The 15,200-nt window shown below is 46.1% G+C and overlaps 1 protein-coding gene and 1 long non-coding RNA gene across 5 annotated transcripts in view; one reads left to right on the forward strand and one right to left on the reverse strand.

Annotated features, from left to right (window-relative positions):
- LOC120799836 (leucine-rich repeat-containing G-protein coupled receptor 5-like) overlaps positions 1–6,645 on the forward strand; it is a 47,067-nt gene extending 40,422 nt beyond the window's left edge. For 3 of the 4 annotated variants that reach the window (XM_040145254.1, XM_040145263.1, XM_040145272.1), the window contains 4 exons: positions 191–274; positions 487–730; positions 1,755–1,909; positions 2,152–6,645. In XM_040145254.1, coding sequence (XP_040001188.1) covers positions 191–274; positions 487–730; positions 1,755–1,909; positions 2,152–2,888 — 1,220 coding nt within the window. In that variant the 3' untranslated portion in view covers positions 2,889–6,645. The remainder of the gene's footprint in view (positions 1–190; positions 275–486; positions 731–1,754; positions 1,910–2,151) is intronic. The other variant, XM_040145282.1, reaches the window with a different exon arrangement.
- A 3,185-nt stretch (positions 6,646–9,830) lies between these two features.
- On the reverse strand, positions 9,831–14,097 carry LOC120797331. The gene is made up of 4 exons (XR_005708497.1): positions 14,030–14,097; positions 13,826–13,853; positions 13,370–13,499; positions 9,831–10,188 (listed from the first exon to the last, which is right to left on the reverse strand). It is a non-coding gene; the product is annotated as an uncharacterized LOC120797331 (long non-coding RNA).
- Positions 14,098–15,200: the final 1,103 nt, after the last annotated feature.

Here is a 15,200-nt window from a genome sequence, read left to right on the forward strand (position 1 = left end):
AAGGTCATGGAAATTTAGCCGGCAGTCGTTCAGATACGTGGACCAAAGAGTGTGACGGACGGTCACCGTCCATAGGCCCCTTCTCAGTCAGAAAACAGCATTGGAGCCTCTGCAGCTGTACAAATATGCCGTTTATCCATTCAAAGACATGGAGGACTAATGTGCTGCTACTCCCCCCGTGTCTCTGCAGTAGATCAGGACTGGGAGGATTTTCTGATGGAGTTTGACGATGAACCAAAACCTCACCACTCGGTCCACTGCAGCCCTGCACCAGGTAACATACAGACACAACATGTTAGAGGTTAAAACAGCTGCAGTAAAACACTGTAATGTAACGTACCAGTAGTTTAATACTGAAGGATACAGGCTCTGACTATCAGACTGACTGGAATTATTTGTCATTTGATTGCCTATAGGGAACGATCAAACGCAGATCTATCTATTGATCGTAAAGTAACGTGACGTTTGGTTTAAATTTACCTGCAGGTCCATTTCGTCCCTGCCTCCATCTGCTCGGCAGCTGGTTGATCCGTGTGGGGGTGTGGGTCGTCGCAGCGCTCGCATTGGTCAGCAACAGCCTCGTCGTGCTTTCAATCTTCTTTTCCCCCGCCACCTCGGTCTCGCCCCCCAAGCTGCTGATTGGCCTGCTGGCCCTGGTGAACGGCCTCATGGGAGTGTGGAGCGGATGGTTGGCGGCGGTGGACACCTGGACGTTTGGGAGCTTGTGGAGGTACGAAAACCAGATCGGAGACGCTGGGGGGGACTACCGGAGTAGTAGGGAAGATAGGGGATGTCCAGAAAGACTGGGACATCCTGGGACTATAAGGATGAATAAGAAATAAGACTTCAACTCCAACTTCACCACCTACAATAAGATGCTGCCTCCGCTTAAATGCATCAGTAAAAATAACCAAGTAATATCCTATAGCACTGCCAGGCTTGGTGCAGATACAACAAGAGTATCCATGTTGCCTGGGAGGAGGCACTGCCTTAAAGGCTAAAGTCAGGGAACAAAAGCCTCCGTGCTCGCTAAACAACACAGATTACATTAAGAAAAACATCGTGTAACGTGACTGACCACAGCCTTACTCTGCAAGATACGTATCTGTGGCCGTTTTTTGGGAACGTATACGGTAAATCCCCCAGCTCAGAGGTTTTATATACCTGCGTAGACTCACCTCTACACCTCTGGTCACATGCTTCAGAACAGTAAATACAATAGTTAACGAAACACAGAATAAACAGAATAAAACATCGTGGAGCTACAGTTGGCCTGGCTCTGTTTAAAGTTCAGAAATACTGAATTTAATCGAGTAACGTGTCGTATCTGTTTCGTTTCTAGAGTTACGTGCTATAACTATTTCTTGACTAACATCATTTTATCCGCCCGCCCAGTGCTTTGTCTGCGCCGTTGGTACCTTGGGTTTTCCGAGGCAAAAAATAAGTACAGACAGAAAAAAACGGTCCAGCAATCAAACTGGAGCGAGTAAGATAAGCTGGGGTCATTCGCTTGGTGGCACATCAGAGAAACATCAGAGTTATGCTGACGTGATGCGGATGTGAAAGTTAATCCAAATTATCTGCCAAAAATCGACCAGTTCAGTAAGCGTGACCATTTAGACCTGCAGCGACGCAAGAGAAAGGTCAGTTGGTGCTAAAATTGCCCAAAATGCACTTCCTGGGCAGGATATTTCAAAATAAAAGTCCCATAGCTAATGGGAGAAAAGTTATTGGACTTGATCTATGTGTTGCAGGTACGGGGCAAAGTGGGAGAGCAGCTTCCTGTGTCGACTCAGCGGCTTCCTGTGTGTATTTGCGTCACAGACCGGCCTCTTCCTGCTCACCGTCGCAGCTCTTGAGCGGTGCCTGGCCGCCGGCGCACGACGCAAAAAAACTGACGACCACGGCGGTGAGGAACGTCGCCGTGAACAGTCTCTCTGTTGTTGTTGCCGTCGTTTTTTTACGATCTACAAAAGCAAAAAAAAACTGTAAACATGTTGACCCTTAACTGATACAGACCAGAAACCACACACTACAAAAATTATAGGTTACACATCAAAGAACTCGACCGAACCTTTTCTCCGTTTCAGCATCACTGATCATGAGTTAGTGTTTGAAAGATGATTTCCGATTTCACTCCTCTCTCTTCAGGTCACTCGGCGTCGCCGCGCTCCGTCCTTCTGTCCGTCTTTCTGTGTTTCCTGTTGGGTTTGGCCGTCACGCTGCCCCCCCTGGTGGCCGGACACAGTAATACCTCCCTCTGTTTGCCGCTGCCTTCCTCCTCCTCCTCCTCCTCCCTGGCCTTCTCCGTCTCCCTCGTGCTCCTCGACTCGCTGTGTTTCCTCCTCATGACGCTGGCCTACACTCGTCTCTACTGTCGGGCCAACAAAGCTCCGCCTGCCTCCGAAGAAGAGGCGGCGCTGACTCGACACGTGGCGTGGCTGCTCTTCTCCGACTGCCTCCTCTACCTCCCTGTGGCCTTCCTCTGCTTCTCCTCCCTGCTGCGACTCCCCGCCGCCGGGCCGGAGGCAGCAAAGGCGGTGCTGCTGCTCGTGGCGCCGCTGCCGGCCTGCGTCAACCCGCTGCTCTACCTCCTCTTCAACCCACTCGCCAGGGAGGAGCTGGTAGCGCTCGCCAAACGCACCTGTGGAGCCGTGATGGTACCCGGACTACACAGGGGAGGGGGAGGAGGAGGAGGAGGAGGAGGAGGAAGGTCGATGCCAGTAATGATGGATTCAACGTACGACGAGGACGCGGAGAAACAGTCGTGTGACTCGACTCAGGTGCTGGTGGCAGTCGGAGGCACCGAGGAAGAGGAGGAGGAGGAGAGAGGGAGGATAAAGAGCGAGACACAACATTCAGTGGCGTTTGTTGTTCCACGTCACTAGACTGACACACACACACACACACACACCCAAACACTTATAGGGTTTGAAGTTCTCACCTGCAAAAGTCCAAATATCTAACCTGATAAACTCTGAGACTCACCCTGGGTCATCGGTCGTCTTTATTCCTCGGTGTCTTTTGTCCCGGCTGGCCGCCGTACACTCCTTCAGATGATGCCCAATCAAATCAAAGCACCACTGTCGGGTTCCCAACCCGGCGGGTCGGCTGAAAAATGCCTGAGGAAACCGTTTCCGGGGGAGACGGGACTCCAGGTCGCAGTGCAGGACGGCTGCATTTCTGTGTAGATGTGGTTTCAGGCTCTGCACGGGGAGGGAAAGTGTCTCTTTAAGTGGTGGAGGAAGCGCTTAGGTAAAAGTAGTGATACCACCATGTAGAAGTAATCTGTTACAAGTAAAAGCCCTGCATTCAAAATGATACTTGAGTAAAAGTACAAAAGCTGAAGCTCAGAGAGAAGATAAAATTGTCCGTATGATGTTTGTTCCGTCCAACAATTTCATATTGCGGCTGTAATGGACACTGCAGCCTGTAGGGGGCCCTTGAAGGGACTTTGGCAGGTGAGACAAAGACCTAAATTTGGGACACGACACACACACACACACACACACACACAGTTACAGATACACAAGTAGACTGATATGACTGTGTGGCAGCAAATGTAGCAGGGGACAGTGAAAGAAAACAAAAGAAATGAAAGCACATGAACAAACCTCCAGTTAAACTCCAACTCTCTCTCTCTCTCTCTCTCTCTCTTGTTGTCTGTCCTTGTCTCTCCACCATCTTTTATTTGTTTTATATTTTTGCTGAAGCCGAAAGAGTCGATCAAAACTAAAAGTTGGATCAAAATAAATGAAAAGAGAAGAAGAACTCTGCTCAATCGTGGACATCAAAATCTGCTAATTTCTGATTGGTCGATCCTACGTCTCTCTCACACACACATACACACACACACAAACACACACAGATAATGAAGAGTGTGAATTCAGCTGCTTTTATGTTGAAGTAAGTCGTGATTTAGAGCATTTCTTGCTCCAGACATCCTACCAAATGTTCTAGCAAAGGCTGTTGACCATTTTCTTTGTGTGTGTGTGTGTGTGTCCACAGCTAATGTGTTTTTGCGAGTGTGTGTGAAAACTGAAGGATCTGTGTGAGTTTTGCCACACAGTCGATCCCCAAACTGAAAACGGGAACCAGAAGACAAACAGGATTAAAGACCAACTGAAGCTCGTGTTCAGCCACTTTAAAAAAAAAAAACATAACGTTGAACTGGTCCTTTAAAATAATGACTTCTTGTCATACTCATAACATGCACTTCAAGTTTTTCGCAGTGGAAAACTGGTCCCAGGTTCAGCCTGTAATGTCATTAAGCATGAGGCTGGATTTGTATATTTGTTATTGTCCGCAAACCCCACAGACAGACCCAAACCAACAGCGTGTCAGTCCGTCTCTCGGCACCTTCCCTCCTCTGTCTGTGGCTCTCGGCTCCGAGCCCATTGGTTCCTACTGAAGATGTAACTCTTCAGCAACACCTCACAAATAGTTCTTAAAAAGTCTCTGTAATTTTCTCAAGCAGCTGCTGACTGTTTATTTTTTTTAATCAAACAAACAGGGAGAAACACATAAAGGATTCGTTGGCGGCTATTTTCAGCGGCGGATTCATCCACATCTGGTGCTGTAGTGAGTATTTGTGGCAGCGGGACGGCGTGTGTGTGTGTGTGTGTGGGACTGAGCCTAAATAAACCACGGCGTGTGTGCGCTGATGGCGATGAAGGAACGTGTCACCCAGTGAAACAGTGTGAGCTCACTGGTGTGTTTTAATCGTTTCTGGAAACAACGGAGCTCTGTGGCCCAGAGGAACCAGATACGTCAGGCTCTGATACAGGCACCGTATTTGTTAGCGGGACACAGTCAGTGTTGGTTTGGACTCTGCACGTGGGATTTGTTGAAAAGAAGAAAAATGTAGGATAACAATGTACCTTTGTTGTGTACTGTCCTACCCCAGCAACCTGTGTTAAATGGAAATGTATTCTATTAATGAAGTAAAATTCCTTTTAAAGTTTCTAAACAGTCAATAAAAAAAGATTCAAACAAAAATAATTTAAATATCAGATTATGAGAAATGTCAAAACATCTGGTTTAGAACGGATTCACTTGTCAAAAAAAGGACCCGCTGCGAGTGTCTGTACGCATGTCAAATGTGTTTATGCATATTGTTGTAAATGCAGGCTACTGTGACAATCTTGTGTTTCTATCATGCAGACTGTGAGAAATCATCTCTGCTGAAATGTTGATAATGTTGATAATGTCTGCATATACAGTATGATAACGACGCAGCCCAGAAAGGTTTTTATTTTTTCTTTTCTTTTTTGTCATCACAAACTGTAAAATTTGAACATTTCACATCCGCGCGAGTCTGAATATTTCACTAAACTGGTAATTCTTCATGAACCCGTCGCACGAACATCACCCACGTCCCGTGAAACTCACAGGCCGAAAACCGAGGTGAGCTCGACTAAAAAGTCGGTTGACAAGTTCAAGTTCCCCCTGCCGGGCTTTCGGCCACATCTCACGCTCTTCATCAGCGGATGGAGTTTGCTCACTGACACGTGACCAAATATACTGTAGGGACCCCTACACTCAGTCGTAACAACGGAGCATCCGCTGGGGAGCATGTGAGATTTGGTTGAAAGCTCCGGGAAAAAGTTTTTTGGTTTTTTTTAATTTTATCAAATGTGGTTTTGAAAACAAACAAACTTGTGAATCTGTATTTGTAAACGCCCGTGTACTATGTTGTGGTTTTGATTTCTAACATAAAAAAACTGTGTCAAAGTCATCACGTGGACTAGCACAGTGTGGGGGCGGAGCGTGGTTTCCAGGCTCCGCCCCCACATCCGTAGCTATGGTAACAGGGAAAAAAAAACAAAAAAGGGCATGGACTGGTTGAACCGCTGCACTTTCTGTGATCAGCACTTCAAATCTTTAAAAAAAAAAAAAGTTCATAAGCTTAACGGTTCGAACGTCATCCGTCCATCTGTTCTCCACTTCTGTTGTAAACTTTTGTAAATGATCTGAGTATTTTCACTTATCTTAGTTTGTAAAAGCCAGAATGAAGTTTTAGTCCGTGACGCATCTGAAGCAACGGCGTGGCTGCAACTGCTCTGAGTTGCCGGTCTTCAGTTCTAGCAGATTTCAGAGTAGCCAGCGGAGGGACTGTGATACTCCGGGAAAATGGGAAATCATCTCCATTCATCTCGGATCCGCCTCCCACTTGGTTAAATACCCACTAAGCTCATTGAGCTCCACGGTCAGAGAATCCCTCGACGAAATCTCGCGTTTGAAGGTCTCTCGTTGAACGTCTGCAGTTGTGAACAAGGCCGGCGGACTGAACAGCGTGGAACGCCTCAACTTACAGGTGCCGAAGTGTGGAAACGTTTCAGCAAAGACAATGAAACTACTTCCAAATTCAGTGTTTGGGGGAGGGTGCTCTCAACAAAGAGGGGAGCGACAGATCCCCTGCTTAAGTATTCATCGACCCTCCATCCGGTTAAAGTTGTGGCATCTTTTGAGAACCGGAGAAGGACGAATTGCTGAAAAATCTACTTCAACAGATTCGATGTACAGATTCGGAATTGGATTGTGATTTTAAGAAAACGCCATCAAACCACATCCCTGCAAATAACACTGTCATTTCCTGCCTTGTCTTTGAGTGATGTTCAATTGTATTGTCTTAAAAAAAAACAACGGATTAAAAACTATTTACTTTTACCCTAAGAGCACGGTACTTGTAATTCGCCCTGAGTAGTGTCCGTAGGTTTTACTGTCAGGCTGCATACATCTCCAACAACCTCCGCTATCAGTAACAGTGGGGCAGTCCTACGAAGTCTGAGAGACAAAGCCCGGGGCAAGAAAAAGGGCCTCGCGGCTGCTCAGGCGACCTAATCAACATTGTTATCATCCCACATCTTGTCTCACCTGCACTATCATCCATCAGTCAGTTTGAGTCTGAATCCCCGAACGCTGCCGTGAGTCACTCTGGCTACGACGGGGGTTTGAATTTGAGCAATTACACAACGAACCGCGGCAGCTTCGTGAGCTGAGCCGCGGACTCATCGATCCGCATCAGCAGACGCTGAAACGTGTCTGAGGATTTGAAAGGCGACGGTTCAGACAGTTTTCAAGCGTCATCACAGGAGGGTTTTATTCCGTCTCTCTAAAAGGCAGAAACACAGAGTTTTAAATTAGCATCTGCGAGTCTCCTGGTTTAAGACTCTGAAAAACACCTCGTCGTTTCATAAAGATAAAACATAAAACAGCCGTTATTTTGTGGGTGTTCAATAACTCCGAGGGTTCAACGTCTCCTTTTCTTTCAAGGTCTTGTTCATCCGTTCATCTCCATCAAGGAGGGCTCGGCTGCACATTACAAGACTACACCTGCGCTGTAGCCCCGCCCACTGCATTAACCCCCGGGGCGAGAGGCGGAGTCCATCACAGGGCCGACGTATAGAGACAGACAACCGGTTTGACCGCGCTCGCGTTCCCACCTTCGGGCAAATTAGAGCCGCAAATTCACCTGACGTGGTGTCTTTGGTCTGTGGGAGGAGGAAAAACCCGCACAGGCACCGGGACAAGACGCAGACTCGGCACAGAAAGGCCCACGACAGAACCGGGGTTCGAACCGAGAACCTTCTTGACGGTGCTGACCACTGCGCCACCTCTTAAAAAACATCACTACATATATATATATGAAAAACCTCGGACCACATATGGTGTTGAGGCTGCTACAGGCCACACTGACGGGTTAACGGTCACAGGACTGTCAGGTCAACCGCTTCTACAGGCGCCTGCACAGACACCAGTAACCAGGACACTAGTATTTATCCCGGGATATGCATCCATGTAAACATCGAACCGGGATAAAGGCCTGTCCAGGCTTCTGAAATTGGGATATAATGTTTAAATCCACAAACACTAATGACCCGGTCATAGCCGGGATACTCGTGTCCGTGTAAACCCACCCAGGGATCCGTTGCGCTGAGTCCAGCTCGGAATTCAAACTGTGTCCTTTCACATACTGAACTAGCTGCCGGCGGAGTGTCACTTCACGGACCATCGCCTCGCCGGCTGTCATTCTCACTGATTACTCTCCCGCCACAGCTGACGACCCACCGGTGCAGACGCGGATCAGAAAACCAGCTCCGGGCGCTGCAGAGTTTCTGTTCCCAGAAGTCCGCCGTGGAGGGTTCTTCTGGTCTCTTCTGGTTTCCCTCACCGGTGACTCAGCCGTCACTGAGGAGGACGTCAGCCCCGGTAACTCCCCCACTAACCGTGACACACATTTGTTCTCTGGCGATCCTCACAGAGAGTTGCTGGGTGAACTTTTCGTAGCTCTAGACCAGAAGAACAAAAGCGACCTGAGGTGAGTCGCACTGAGCTCATTCCAAATCAATCGCACAATTACCCAGAAGAAAGCGGCAAGCAACCGGAGCTCTGACGCACGTTTCGCCTACGTTGGGGTGAATTTATCTGATGTTAACATTCTCCCGTGATCGTAGGATCCCAGGCAGTGACCTTCACATGAACCAGGGGAGACTGAGGGTCTCTGTCCTTCTTCTGTAGCTGCTGAAAGTAGCTGCATCCAATATTTTCTCACAAATTCCCCTTTTGATATATATATATATATGACATCAGAGATTCAAGTAAAAGGTCAATAATCATTTTTTTGTCTTTTTTTAATCTTATTCATTTATTTCTTTTTAAATTAAGTGTTTGAATTCTGAGTGTTTTGAACTGCTGAAACTATCGAACTGTGGCTGCTGGAAACATTTCTATTTTATACTATTGTTAGGATTCGCCGCTATCTCGGTCACGTCTGCCCTGGAAAAGGTAGGATGGATAAATGAGTGTGTGGAGGGAGACACACTCACAGAGGCACAAACGTTCACTTCAGAGCCGCAGTGATGTGTTCAAGGTCTCGCGTTCCCGTTTCCCGTGCGTCGGGTCAGTCTTTACATCAGCCACACGAGCACAGCCCAACACCTGCGGGTGTTCGAGCCCCGCCCGCTGCGCTAGCACGATTGGCTGTGGAGAAAAAGGTAGTAAAAATAAATAGATGTCGGTATTTTATGGAGAAAAAGAATTCAAACGTGAGCTTGTGTTGTGTTTTGTAGGGAAACAAAATTGGGACCGGATCATGTTTTCTGTCATGTAATGAGGAAATGTTGTTAATTTACAACCTGACAAGTCGTAAATAAGTCGAACGTTCACAGACAACGTGTTTGTTTTCCACCAAAATATCTGATCCTGCAGCGCAACATCCACCTGTAGTGACTCCGTCACTATTAAACTGTTTTACGGTTCTGTTTAGACTCAGCACCCGGTTCAGGTTCGGGATAGATCCTGGTCTGGTTGAATACAGAAAAAGTTCACAGTCACTCCGGACACGACCTGTTTATTTACATTGAACCGGAACCACCGTCTTTCGCGAACCCTGAGCAAAGCTGCTGCTGTTGCTTCTGTGACCTGAACCCCCGGTCCCTGGTGTCACCTCCCTGAACTTTGTACGCCCGCCATCCACCCCGACCACGACCCCGGTGACTCTGCTGCTGCTGTCAATAGATGTGCGGCGTCACAGGAAAAAGCGAGTTTCCTCTGAACGTGGTCCAGCCAGCGAATCCGCTGCCACCGCCAAGTAGCCGGGGAAACAGTTTGGCTGTGTATGAACGGAATTTCTGCGGAGACAATACGTGACGAAAAATACACCGATTTAATGCTCAGTGGTTTAGTCCTTTGTGTGTCGCGACACCCGGAGGAAGGCGAGTGTGTGGATACACACTGGTGTATTCTTTATCGATTTTATTACAGGCTGGTTATTTTGAACCAGCGTGGAATTGGATTTTTTTTTTACGCAGCGTCTCAACCGTGGATGAGGACAAGTGTTCAGTTCTCTCAAACTCAACACTGATACTGCTTCATCTGTGGTCCCAACTTTTGCTCTTCTGAACTCTGTTAAGATCGACCCCCGACCCGCTGAGGCCGCAGCTGGGGAGCCAATCAGAGGAGGGGTCGGACGGCCAGAGATCAACGCGCCCAGACGACATTTAAGGTCAAGCGATGCTGGGAGGCAGAAAGTAACAATGCGGCTCGGCTGCAGTTCGGCCTTCTCCAGTAACTTCCTGAGAACCAGCGACGCGCTGTCCACGGAGGCAGGTTGTATCACCGCTGGGATGAGGCTCCGACTGGTTGGCACGGTTACGCTGTTGTTGCCGTAATCTGGGATCCGGGTCACTGATAAGAAGATCGACAGTGTTAACTGAGACAAAGGAGCGTGTGTGTGTGTGTGTGTGTGTGTGTGTGTGTGTGTGTGTGTGTGTGTGTGAGAGAGATGGTGATAAGATAAGAGCGAACAGAGGAGTTATTGTGAAAGCGATATTAGTCTTATGTTGCTCTGACGGGAGCTGCCGCTGCATGACTGAACATTCGGACGCCCCGGAGGTCAGAGGTCACAGGGACATCACAAAAAGGCGGCGTCAGCAGGGAAACTAAGGCTTTGAGCGTTCGTCCAAAAAATGTTGACATCACATACGCTTATATTCAAACCCGAGACCCGAACCTGCGTCTTCCAGACCCAAACGCGAGGCGGGGGCCGTATTTTGTCATAAAGACACAGAGGTAAGTGCCTGCTCTGGAAAGGCTCCCTCACAGCGGCGGCTGCGGCTCTGGAGCTAGAGCAGGAGGGTCGGCGGTTCGATCCCCGGCCCCTCCGGTCCACGTGTCGAAGTGTCCTTGGGCAAGACACTGAACCCCGTGTCTTGTTTGGCTCATTCAGCCTCAACATTAACACCAGCTGCTGGTCTTAAACTTGTCGATTTCATGAGTTATCGGCGTTATGTGGCCATTGGCTTCATTTTTTTTGAGGAGGATAACGAAGCAAAAAGTTTTGCTAACCCTCGATACCGACACACCACGTTAGTTTGTCCCCAAAGGTGCAAAATAACACCCGAGCCGCCCGACGCTCCCCACCAGCACAAAAGCTCTGCCAGACCACAAGCCGGATGTTTGGTGTCCATACATCCGTTACACCCGACTAACACCTAAATATAATAAAGGATCTGCAACGTGAGGCTGCTCTCCCCAAACTTCAGTTCAGTGTCCCAGCACTGTACCCGCAGGTACCCACTATAACCGTGGGTACCTACAACAATACCAGAGTAGCCATAACTTATTTTTCCTTTTCTCTAAAATGTCTAGTTGTTACCGTGTTCCCTACGGTACATAAATTTAATTACCAGTATGAACCAGTATAAACCTGATTCATGTCACGGAATTACACCGTAAATCACACTGGTGATGCACTTAAACGCCTAAAACCACCTGTGTTTTTGTTTTCCTGGCATTTGACTCCGTAGCCAGGACTAAAAAAAAAATACACCGAGGTGTCAGAAATGTTGTAATTATTTTACTTCTAGTTGATTCTGTTCGTTTTTATTTCCTGCAAGTTCAATTCAAAAGGAGCAGATGCTCTAAGAAATTCATCTGGAAATCAACAACAGCTTTATAAACCGACTGACTATAATAACTGTCAGAACTCTCTTTGTTTTATAATTTGTACCAGATTACAGAGTTCTTTCCAAGAAACTTCCTAGATGATTGTTATTAGTTTTATGGGCTCATAAAATGAAGCACAACATAAAAGTCGACAAAGTCTTTCAAAGCTTTCTGCACACTGCCAGGAATTAAATTGTGGTGGAGAAATATTAAATTTATAGTATTTATTACTGTGTTGGAGTACAAGTGGGTAGAAAGGAGGTCAAGGCTGATGACGTGGACAACAAGGCCACAGAAGACAGCTGTTGGCATTTTGTCTCTCACCAACAGTCACTGTTGGTTTCTTTTAAACGTGACCGTAATAGTTTCCCGATATGAACCAAGTAGTTTTTGTGCCTCAACCTAACAGAGCCTAACCGTAGAAGTGTCAGAAGACTGTCATGTGAAGACTTATTTTGTTGCTTGGTCTGGAGCTTTTGTTTTCGGTGCCAAAGCGGAAAAATGTTCATGGGTCTATACTGGATATTTTCATAGTGACGTATCAGATGACAAAGTGGCAACGACAAGACGATGCGAAAGAGATGAACCTGCAGAGACTGATCAGCTGATCCTGCAGCCCCCCCCCCTTCGGCTTCACGGAGCTTTACAGTGAGTTTCAGCTCGTTATTGATCCGTCCGGACCACAGCTTTGAGGTTCTGGTTCTCTCTCCCCGCTCTCGTAGCCTCGTTTTCAGCTGTTTTCGGAGAAAACCAACTGCTCAGCAGCAAACAGCAACCAGAGACCAGCTGGTGAATACGGTGGAGCATTTAGCAGCTGGAGAGCCAGATGTTTCCCCTCAGGAGCGGGTGGAGACCAAAACCAGAGCTAAAAGAAGAGGGAGTACTGGACTTAGATTCGCCAGGTGGACACAAACACAACTGCAGAGGAATCATCATGTGGCTCTCTAGCTGCTGGATGTGGAAATACGCACCCTCAATGTTATCAAAGTGTCATTAATCGTATCTCTTTATATGCAGATTTCCATAAAAACCGCAGGAAGTTGGTAAAACAGAAACCTAACTGTCCTGTCTCCGTGTCTGTTAACTGTTTGTATGTTCGGGTCCCAGGTGGGTCGACCAGTTGGGCCCCAAATCACCAATGAGGAGCAGGTGAGGACATTTTGGCTTGACAGCAGAGAGGACTCCCGTCCTGTAGCACCATCTACTGGACAGACAGAGTCACAGTCACTTATTGGGAATTATTTGGTTTTATTTGATGCTTTTGTTCAATAAAAGTTGTTTTGTTTTGTTTAACAATACCCATTCTTTTAATTATCTGCATTTATTTAACTTGTCTTACTTGTATTCTAGTTTTTGTTCTGTATATCTGGCAGCAACAGGTTTCTACTGTTCAACTCATTGAAACAAACCGAACTGCAGCCTGTACTGCCACCTGCTGGCTGAGAACTTATTGACACTGTAAGGAAAAAAGACTAAAGTTGTTTTGTTTTTTTAAATCATTTAAAATAATAAGTAAATGATAACATTTAAATCCAATTTTCCCTCAGGACTAAATAAAAATACCTGCTTCCTGCTTTATTGCAGCTGTACTTACAATTTTCATTTATTGAGCTGCTATACTCTTGAGAATCAGTCAGTTTAACTGAATCTAATCAAATTCAGTTGTGGGCTGAAAATAAGATTTTATGTTTTTCTGCAAGACTCAAAATCAAATTGCACAGTTGTTGGATTGAGTCATTAAATGCAGTTGTTTGGCAAATTTCTATATTCCGTCGATTTCCGAGGTGAAAAGAAGTAAATACGATCCCCGCAGGCCTTTTATCAAATGTTAATGCTGTGTCACTTTTTAATTTCATGAACTTAAAAACAGAAAAGAAATAGGAGAAAACAGTGATCAAAAGCAAAAGTTTGGTCGCCCTACCAAGTCGGTAGTTAGGGACCCCTGCTCCGGCGGATACCACAGCCCGCGACCACTTTTTGCAGCAGCCTGATGACCTTTCACCAACTCTTCCTGCAGACCACTTCAAGCTCTGAGATGTTTTTAGGACGTCCTGTACAAAGAGCAGGTTTAAGGTGACACCCGCATAAATATCAGCAGAATCTGCTGATATTTATGCGCAATCCATTCTTCCCTCTGTCCTCACAGTGTTTCCTGTGCCATTGTTATGTAAAATGTCAGGGAGGGTGCTCACAAGTATAAAAGTAGAAATGTGTGTGTGTTTATGTGTGTGTGCACTTCCAGCAAAATGACTGCCTGGTTTATGGCTTCATCCCACACACACACACACACGCACACGCACACACACACACACACACACACACACACAGACAGACAAGTGTGTTATATGCCTGCGTCAGGTGTGTGAATGTCTTTTACCTTTTCCTGTTCAAAGCTCAAAGTCCAGCTGACGGACAGCGACGATTCGCAGACGCCACAAACAAGAAGAAGAAGAAGAGAATTTATCCAAAAGGAAACATTTCTCTCAGCTGAAATCACTTGAAACCGAGAAGAGCGTTGGACACATCTGGAGAAACCCTGTTAGGATCCGAGTTTAAACCCTGCATCACAGATGGATTGTACCTGAGGACGAGCTGGTCTCATAAATCAGATCACTGCTGATCGACTGACCGGCGGCCATCTTGGAGAGACACACAGGTGTGTTTGAACAAATATGTCTGCTGCTGTTTCTGCACAAATCAGATCCCGAGTGACAGAAACAAAGGGTTTATTTCATCAGACATGTTGTAGTTTAGTGTTTCTCCATAATTCACCTGAAGAGAAGCTGGATAAATACAGCAGAACTTCATTACAAATTATTAGGATTTAAAAAAGAAAAATCATACTCAGTTTTTGCTTTTTTCGAAAATGAAATTCAACAGAATCAAAGCAAACTCAAACCCAGATGAGTAACATTATTTTTTCTGTGTACCCAAGAGGTTATGGGTTAAGTCTTTATTACATGTAGTCAGAGGTTTTAACCTTGAACTCTGCATCGGTATCAGACTGACTTTATTTCAGCATCATAAACCTGTTTTCTTGGCATGTCTCACTTTCGTGCTCAGAGAAAAACAAGAAAACTTAAAAAGTTTGAGCTCCTATATCTTCTTCTCGTTCTCTGAGTTTTTTGGGGGGTTTTTTTGCCATTAAATGTATGAGCATAAATTACTTAATATATTTAACTCCATTAAAACATAGGACATTGAATACACATTTTCTTATGAAAAAAAATAAAATCGCACTTTTCAGTGAAACTACTACAATATATATAAAACATAAAACTCTTGTTACCGCACATCTACGGAGCAATTTCGTTTTACCGAGCAATGAGTGTGGTCAACCTAACCCATCTCTCTCCAACTGGGCTCAGATGTGCTTTCCAATAATAGAGGGGGGGTTGGATGACACTTTCAATCATGTCAAAATGACAGTAGCACATATAAACTTCTAATATTGCATATTTTGTAGCTTAGGAGTTGCTAATCATTTTGAGGCCTGAATCTGTGTGATTTAAAAGTTTAGTTTCGGTCAACGAGCAACTTGTTGCACATGTAAACAAATTGTCGACGCCGGCGTCCACACACCGGGAGGCAAAAAAAAAAAGTTATTCTAACAAGATTTTAATTAAATGGTATTCAAAAGTTCCCTGTCTTTATTAATCCATTCATTCCTTTTTGCATTTGTTCTATCAGTGTCTGTCCGCAGCCCTGCAGCAGCTGCTCCAGGCGGGGCCCCTCCTTATCCCTCCCCAGTC

Source organism: Xiphias gladius, chromosome 2, assembly GCF_016859285.1.
Source record: "Xiphias gladius isolate SHS-SW01 ecotype Sanya breed wild chromosome 2, ASM1685928v1, whole genome shotgun sequence".
NCBI classification, from domain to species: Eukaryota; Metazoa; Chordata; class Actinopteri; order Istiophoriformes; family Xiphiidae; genus Xiphias; species Xiphias gladius.